Source organism: Monodelphis domestica, chromosome 5 (assembly GCF_027887165.1).
Source record: "Monodelphis domestica isolate mMonDom1 chromosome 5, mMonDom1.pri, whole genome shotgun sequence".
Lineage (NCBI taxonomy): Eukaryota > Metazoa > Chordata > Mammalia > Didelphimorphia > Didelphidae > Monodelphis > Monodelphis domestica.
Window position 1 is genome coordinate 327,022,135 of NC_077231.1, and position 8,539 is coordinate 327,030,673.

General features: G+C 65.5%; 1 protein-coding gene across 1 annotated transcript in view; it reads left to right on the forward strand.

Moving 5' to 3' along the window:
- Positions 1–2,301: 2,301 nt before the first annotated feature.
- Positions 2,302–8,539, forward strand: part of LOC100017970 (serum paraoxonase/arylesterase 2) — a 7,385-nt gene continuing 1,147 nt past the window's right edge. The window contains exons 1-8 of the mRNA XM_056800940.1: positions 2,302–2,439; positions 3,115–3,185; positions 4,392–4,447; positions 5,514–5,679; positions 6,031–6,157; positions 6,787–6,987; positions 7,680–7,761; positions 8,244–8,372. Coding sequence (XP_056656918.1) covers positions 2,366–2,439; positions 3,115–3,185; positions 4,392–4,447; positions 5,514–5,679; positions 6,031–6,157; positions 6,787–6,987; positions 7,680–7,761; positions 8,244–8,372 — 906 coding nt within the window. The 5' untranslated portion in view covers positions 2,302–2,365. The remainder of the gene's footprint in view (positions 2,440–3,114; positions 3,186–4,391; positions 4,448–5,513; positions 5,680–6,030; positions 6,158–6,786; positions 6,988–7,679; positions 7,762–8,243; positions 8,373–8,539) is intronic.

Sequence of the window (8,539 nt, forward strand, 5' to 3'; positions counted from 1 at the left end):
GAGAGAACATGTGGCGGCCGCCCCCTCCATTCCTCCCCCAGGCAGTCCATGCCAGGCCCGAGAGGGCACACGCGGGCGGGCCTCCTTGTTGTTAGGCCGCCGTTGGGGTTGAACTTCTAGTTCTTTTCTTTCCTTCGGGTGATCCTTTGGAGGCCGGAGAACTGGAGTCCTGGGGTTGTTGCTGTTGGCTTACCGGTCCCATTGGCCAGCCCCCGCGGGGCCCACCAGTGAGCAGCCAACACTGAGGCGCCCACAGATGGGGGGAACAAAGACTCCTCCGGCAGGCAGCCCGGGAGCAGGGAGGGGCCAGAAAGAAAGACGGCAGAAATTCGGGGCTCGGGGGAAACCAAGGCCCCCGTTAGGGTCTGAGCCATCAGCCTACGTGGAAAGCTTCAGGCAGAGCCCCTTCCTCTAAGGGGGCCGACGTCCCTCTCAAGCCCATCTTCTCTGGGGGCTCCTCCATGGGTCCAGCGGGCAAATGTTTGGAGTCGGGATCTCCCCGGCCATTCTGGGTCCCGCATGGACTCAATCCATATACACAACGGGGCAGAGGAGGTGCCCCGGGGGAGCCTCCAGCAGGATGAGTCCCATGATGCTCTGCAGCCCCAGCTGGGCGCCGGCGCAGAAGGGTGATGCCAGCGCTTCCATGGGGCCGCCTCCTCCTGTGTGCCAGGCTTTCCCCCACTGGCGGCCAGAGAGTCTGAGCCCCGCTTACAGGGCAGGTGCCCCCCCCCTCCCTGCAGAGCTGGTTTCTCCACCTTCACCCCCTCCGGCTCCAGGTGGAAGCACACGGCAGGCTCAGGTCCAGGCGAGCTGGCACAGAGGGCAGCCCGGCCTGCACAAGGGGCCCAGGGCGGTTCCCAAGCTCCCAGCCTCGGCCCAGCCTCAAGAGGCTTCTCCCCTCCAGCTCTGCAGCAGGGCTTCCTCCCTCCTCCCTTGTGGGGGTGGGCCACGGGGCCTCCTCACACCTGCGAGTTGTTTGTACTGAGAACAAAGGGGAGACTCTCCACTTGCCCCCGCTGGGCCCCTGTGCTAGGCTCCCAGACGTTCTGGATCCTTGGCCAGAAGGGCAACTGAGGGCCCTCTTTGGCCTTCCCAGCGTCCTGGGCTCCCATCCAGTCTCAGAGCCACTCTGACTCGGTTTCCTCATCTGTCAAATGGGTGTGGTGGGCCAAGCACTGGAAGGGCTCCCAGGGAGGAAGGATAAACATCTCCGGTGGGGGCCACAGCATTGGCCCTCTCTGTGGGCCTGAGCCAAGATGCCGCTGCAGAGGATCCCCAGCCGCCTCTGTCATGGCGCCCACAGCCGGCGGCCCCTCCCAGCCGCACCTTGTCCCGGGGATCCCAGGCCTCGTGGGTGCTCCCGGCCAAGTCTGGTGCCAGGGGGAGCTTCCACGGTGAATGTGGGCCTAGGGAGGGGGCTTCGTCCTCCCAGCACGACTGGAGCCTTCTCCACTGGCCACCTTTCCGGAGCCTCCCCAGCCACGGCCAGGACACGGGCTCACTTTCCGGCTTGGGGCCTCCGTGGCTCCCACCTGTGGGCAGGGAAGGCCGGCCTCTCCCTCTCCGACCTGGTGGGGGCCCCCAGGAATCACTTCCGGTCCCCAGGTTGTCTCTGGTCAGCTTCTGAAGCTCCCAGAATCGCCTCTTGGGCCCGTCCTGGGCTTGGCCCGGCTCTGCCATTGCCTCCTGCAGCGCATTTTACACACGAGGAAACCGAGGCAAGCGGGAGGCAGGGACTTGGCCAGAGCCTCCCGGCCAGACTGGAGCGCAGAAGCGGCGTGTGGCTGCCTCCAGGGCGCAGGTGGACGGAGAGGCCCAGCCTTAACGCAATTAGCCATCGCGCGGCGGACGGAGCCCACTACGTCGCTGTCCAGCCCGAGCGAGGCCGCAGAAGTCACGCGGAGGGGAAGCGCGCCCTCTAGCGGGGGCGAGGCCTAGCGCGGCTCCAAGCCGAGCAAGGGGAGAGGGAGAGTTCTAGCCGCCGCGACAGCCCGGACAGGAAGCCTTTTCCCCCTCCCCCTCCCGCGCCTCCACCAATCAGGGCAGCCGGGGAGGGAGGGGGAGAGAAGGGAAGTCCCGGCCTCTGAGCGGAGGACGGAGCACCACACCGGGAGGTGCCGAATTTGAACTCGGGTCTTCCTGCCTCCGGCCCAGTACTGGGGTCTCTAGTGAGAGCCCTCCGGGGAGCCCCACCCCCAAGTGGGGGCGAACGGGGGGGCTTCCCACCATTCCGCTTCCCTCCCGGCCAGGCTCCCCCCCCCCCCCCGCCCCTGGGGAGGGGAGGCGCTGCGGGGGGCGGGGCCAGGAGGCGGGCAGAGGGCGGGGCCCCGAGCTGGGCAGGAGCCGAGAGCCGCGAGCCGCCATGGCGAAGGTGCTGGCTCTCACCGCCCTGGGGCTGGCTCTGGCGCTGCTGGGCGAGAGGTTCGTGGCGCTCAGGTGAGAGCTGCGCGCGGAGGGCGGGGGGCGCCGGCCAGAGAGGGCTCAGCGCGGCCCGGGGAGCCTGGGAACTGTCCTCTGGCCCCGCCCTGCGCTCTCCCTTCAGCCCCTGGGCACAGGGCGCGGCCGGGGCTTCGGGGAGCGGCGGGGGGCCCCGGGGACCGCTCCTCTTCCAGCGCTTCCTCAGTTTGTCCTCTGGGCCTCCCCAACCCCCTCCCTGGCTCTCACGAGCCCGCCGAGAGGTCCCAGGCCCCAGGGATTTCGGGGGTCAGTACTGGGCCGGAGGCAGGGAGACCCGAGTTCAAATTCAGCCTCTGATCTTGGGCTAGTCACTTGGCCTCGGTTTCTTCTTTTGTAAAAGCACCCTCGCCAAAGGGATCAAACGAGGCACACAGTAGGAGCTTAGTAAGTGCTCTAAGTCTCCTTCCTTCCCCAGGTGAGGCCCTGAGCCCCCGGGGGTGAGAAGGGCCCCTCGGGTGGCCTGGGGGGGAGTCCTCTGGGAGCCAAGGGGCCGGCCAGGATTGGATCTGCCCTGGGGTCGGCTGGCCCGCCCGCCCCGCCTTTCCAGCCTCCCTGGTTTCGAAGCAGCTCCTCGGAACCCCTTCGAGTTAGAGTTCGCAGGGAGCTCCCCAGGGGGCCCGCCGGCTTTCCCCGACGCCCCGTTTAACCCCGCAGGAATCGACTGAAGGCCTCCAGAGAGGTGGAGCCGGTGGACCTGCCCAACTGCCACCTGGTCAGAGGCGTAGGTACGTCCCCCAACCGCGGGGGTCTCCTGAGGCCACGTGAGCGCCATGTCGGGGGAGGGGGTGTGGCTGCTCCGCCTCTTGTGGCCGCTGTGGCAGCCGGTCACTACAGCGTTATTGAGTCTGAGCCTGAGTGGCTCCGTCCTTCAGCAAAGCTGGGGGGGGGGGGGGAGGAGGGGGGCTCTGCTCACCGGAAGCTCCTGCTCCCAAGAGAGAGGGCCCAGCGAGCTGCCCAAGGGGCAGATGGCCCCCAGCCTGTTCGGAGGCGGCAGCAGCCCTGCTACCTGGGCAGAGCCTGGCCCCGCCCCCGTCTGCCCTTTAGCAGTAAATGCTCCTTCAGCGAGATGACTGGGATGGTGAAAGACCTCCAGAGGATGCCGCAGGAGGAGGAGGGGGGAGCGGACACCCAGAAGGGCGGGGAGCCCTGGCTCCCGTTGGTGGACCTGGCTGGGGCAGCCCGAAGGGGCCTTCAGCCAGGCGAACTGGGCTTCCACCTTGGTCATCTGCCCTTGTGCTGTGCCAGGCACCACTCCTGCCCCTGGAGCCTGGACGGGAGCTCAGAGGCCACCCCTCCCCTCCCCCTCCCGTCCCCCCCCCTCCCCCAGCAGAAGGGGAAGGCTCTCTGCCCCAATGGCGCTGGTGGGAGGACAGCCCAGTTCTTGCTCACTCCTCATCCCTCAGACAGCCCAGGACCTCCTCCCTGCTGGGCTTCCCCAGAATCCCAGAACGGAGCATCTTCTGGGCCAGTCCCGCCCCCCCCCCCCAATCCGGCTCTGCCTCCATCCACAGCCCGTCCCAGGGATCCTCGGGGTCAGCCCCTCTTTCCCGCCACCCCCGTCACGTACCGGAAGCTCCTGACCCCCCGGGCTCCGCCGGCCCGTCCCCAGAGCCCAGGCAGACCCAGCTCCGGCCGGGACAGGACAGGGAGGGCCTCCGGCCTCCCCCGCCCAAGAGGAGCTCTCCGGCCAGGACCTGCCTCCCAGAGGCCCGGATCCGAGGCCGGGGGGCCTCCCTCTTCCCAGGGGTGAGGCCAAGGTCCAAGGGGAGGCCTCCCCGGGCAGCCCCGAGCAAGGTCTGGAGGCCGAGAGCCTTCCTTAGGCCTTAGTAGGCCCTGCCCGATCCCAGCTGTGAGGCCCCCCAACAGGGGGAGAGAGCCCAGGGGACCCCAAGGCTCTGGAGGCCACGCCGGTCTCTTCCCCTTATTTCCAGAATCGGGGTCTGAAGACATCGACATCCTTCCCAGCGGCCTGGCCTTCCTCAGCGTGGTAAGTGTCGCCCCCGCCTGGTGGAACCAGGAATGCTGCCGTCACGGCCCGGCTGGGCCCACTGTGGGCTTCCCGGGTGTCCATGTGTTTCTGAAGCCGGTGCTTTAAGGGCCTGCCACACTTGGGCACACTCACGCACACTCACTCCGACGTGTGGACACTCACTTTCACACACACACACACACACACACTCCTACGCACTCACGCTCTCTGTAGCACACAGGCACTGTTGGCGTCTTGGAAGTAGGATCGACGGCCGATGTGGCGCCCTGTAGATTCATTCGCTTCATGGTCACCGGAGGGAAGGGACAGTCCGAGGGACCAGCAAAGGACGAGCAAAGTCCTGCGGCCACGTTCCTCTCTGCCTCTGCGACTCCCTCGGTGTCCCTTGTACCGGGGCAAGCACCCGAGTCATGTCACCCCGACATGAACCCCCTCCCCGTGGCAGTCCCGAGGTCCGCAGTAAGGGCTGGGGAGCCCTGCGAGCCTCCTCTTCTCTCGCTCGCACCTCTTAATCTTGCTGTGCCTATGATGGCCTCCTCACCGCTGACTGACTGACTGACTGACTGACCACGTCTCCCACGGATCCACGGGGGTGTCCCGGAGCTCTTGTTCCTCACACTGGTGATTCTCCACTTGCTCCCTCTTTCTAGAGAGGTCGTTACGGAGCTCGCAACTCCCCAGGCGTTCTAACCGTGGCCTCGGAGTCTATCCTGCCTCTCTTCCTCGGACTGCCTGGTCTGTCTCCCGACCCACCGTAGTCCTGCAGCCTCCAATTTCCTTCTCACATAAATCAAATAGGAACCCCCAGTCATATACACACTCAATCACACACTTGTATGCACTCACACTCACTTGTACACTCACACTCACCTTGCTCTCACACTCACACGCTCTTACATGCACAGACACACGCTCACACGCACACAAAGCACGCAGCTGCCCTCTTGATTCCCAGGGTATTCAGGGGTCGCTCTCCCCGGGTGGCTCCTGCCCTCACTGGCCGCTGCCTCTCGTGCCCCACCCACGCCGGCGCGCCTGGTGAGTCTGGACCGTTTCCCACAAGGGCCTCAAGGTTCCCGGGATCCAGTGCTTTGCCCCGGAGAAGCCGGGGGGGATCCTGCTGCTGGATCTGAACCAGGACAAGCCCCGGGCCCTGGAGCTGCGCGTCAGCCGGGGATTCGACCTGACGTCCTTCAACCCACACGGCATCAGCACCTTCATTGATGAAGGTAGGAGCGGAGGAAGCCTCAGGACCGAGAGGCTCCCCAGGGCTCCCCAAGGCTGCGGCTGGGCCCCGGGGGAGGGGCTCCCAGCCCACCCTCCGCTGGCCCCGCCGTTGTGCAGTCAGACATCCCTTCTTGCTTAGTGCCCTTCGTGGAGGGCCCAGGCTGCTCCTTCGGGGCCCTTCTGTGGCTTTGGGGCCCAGGGGAGACTGCCGTGGGCCATCCAGGCAGGTGCTGGGGGAATCCGGGGAAAGAAGAGGCTTCCCTCTGGCTGCTCCTGGACAGCGGGGTGGGGGTGTGCCAGCAGACGGCCCAGGTCCAGGCCCTCTGAGCGGCCACGCTCTGTCCGTGCCTTAGACGGCGCCGTGTATCTCTTCGTTGCGAATCACCCCGAGTTCAAGAGCACGGTAGAAATTTTTAGATTTGAAGAAGAAGACAATTCTCTTTTACACCTGAAGACAGTCCGCCATGAGCTCCTGCCAAGGTACCGCCCGCTCCCCCACCCCTTTTGTGGTCCGGGGGGGGGGTGAGTGTGTAAGGGAGTGTGTCATCTCAGCTCGCTCACCGCTGGGCAGGATCAGCCCCGCTGGGGTGGCCAGTGTGCTTCCGGGCAGCCCACTTTGGAAGGCATCGAGAAGCAGAAGTAGCTCCAGAGGGGGCCTCGGGCTCTTGTAGAACTGGGGGATCCCTGGGGCCTCAGAGCGAGGCCTCGCGCCCACATCGAGCGGGCGACCGTGCCAAGGGCTCCACAGATGCGAAGCCACACTGGGGACTGGAACGTGGGCCTCCGGCTGGCCGGTGCGTGGCCGACGTGCAGTCACGGGAACGGCCTCCCGGGGTCGCTCGTGGCTCACCGCCATTCGCCGGGCACCCGCCAGTGCGTGGTCTGGCCCACGTGGCTCCCCCGTGGGATGCTCCACGGTCTACAAGAGGCTTTTCCTGCTCCTCCGTCTCTCCTGGGTGCAGAACGGCCCGTCCCAGTGTGGCCTCTCGTTCACGCCGTCCAGTCCTCCGTGCTCGCACCCCCTCGACCCTCGGGGCGTGCTGAGCTGTCCGGCCTCGCCGGGGGCAGCCCCCGTGGCTCTGGCGGCTGGACTCTCCCCTCTCTTTCAGCGTGAATGACGTCGTCGCCGTGGGCCCGGAGCATTTCTACGCCACCAACAGCCACTATTTCTCTGACCTTTTCCTAAAGTATCTCGAGGTCTACTTGAACCTGCGCTGGACAAACGTCATCTACTACAGCCCCGAGGGGGTCCGAGTGGTGGCCGACGGCTTCGATTCTGCCAACGGCATCACCATGTCCCCCGACGAGAAGTATAAGCCCTTGGGGCGTCTGTGGGGGGGGGGCGTCCAGGGAGCCCCTCACTCGGGAGCGAGCCAGACGTCATCTCGGGGGGACCTCAGAGGTCGCCGAGGGCCACCCCCATGATGTCGCAGGGGGGACGCTGAGGCCAGAGGGATGAAGTGATGGCCGAGGTCCCATGGGGCCGGGCATGACGGGGGGACTCTCTCCCCGGGAGCACCCTTTAGCCCTTGGTAGCCAATCAGGGCCGTCCCACGGTCCTCACTGGGGCTGTGGAGCTGCTCAGATAAAGTTAAAATGCGTCGGGGAATCGGGAGCAAAAACGCTAAGCCTCGGTCCCATCCGCCCCTCGGGGTTGGTCTCTAGGGGGGTCGGCGCCAACCCTCTGTCTCCCCGGCCCCCCGCCCAGGGCAGCCGGGCCATGCAGGGAGGCGGGGGGCAGAGAAGATGATCGGGCAAGTCCTCCCCGACAGAATCACAGCCATTCCAGGGAGTCTGTGGGTCCCACCCTTGACACGGAACCCCCGTGAGCCGTGGCCCATGGGCAGCCCCCATCTCTGATTGCCGGGGGCTCCTCAGCCCTCTCCAGCCCAGCTGTTCTTCACGTGGGCGCCTCGGCACCCCCCCAAGTCCGTCACGAGCTCGGCTCTAGCCAGGAGTCGAGGATTCGCACCCCTTTAACAAAGGTGTCCCTTTTGTGAAGGTACGTCTACGTGGCAGATAGCTTTGCCCACGAAATCCACGTCATGGAAAAACACGCCAATCGGAGCCTAACTCAAGTCAAGGTGAGGGGCAGGAGGACTGGCGTGGAAGGTGGTCACGCCGACAGGCCTCAAGGTCGTACCTCTCCTCTCCCACGGGGGCGTTTGGCCCTGGCCCCAGGGACACCCGGGGCTTGGATTCCGGTCCCAGGCCACCCGGCCGCAATGACCGCGAATCTGCCAATCCCGAGAGCTTTCCCAAGGCAAAAGGCTCGGGGATCAGAGCTCCAGGAAGGAAAGTCCTTGAGCGGAAGTAAAGGGTCCAGATCGCCCGATTGGCCATTGGCCATGTCGTTGTCATTTTCTCCCACGGGGCCCAGTGAGGAACACTTACTCCAGTGGGGTCGTGGCCACATGCAGGGGAAGGATGTATAGCTCATGTGAACCACACGGGTAAAAGGAAGCCATGGGGATGCCCTCTGGCGTGTCCCGTGGAAAGGGTGTCTCTGAGGTGCTGCCTGACTTCCCGAGGCCCGTGGAGACACGGTCCCATTTTCCTTCGGCAGGTGCTTCACCTGGACACGGTGGTGGACAACCTGTCCATCGACCCTTCCACGGGAGACCTCTGGGTGGGCTGTCACCCCAACTGCCTGAAGCTGATCATCTATGATGCCAGTAATCCTCCTGCATCCGAGGTGGGTTTGGTCCTTACCGTCCCCACAGTGAGGCCAATGGTCCTCTTCCCTCGTCCCCATCTCCCGGTAGAGGCCAGCCTGTTGGCCCCGGCCCCCAGGAAACAAAGCTTTGGTCTGCTGAGCGTGTGTTGATTTATTCAGTGATGCCTGTCAGTTGCCTGACAAAT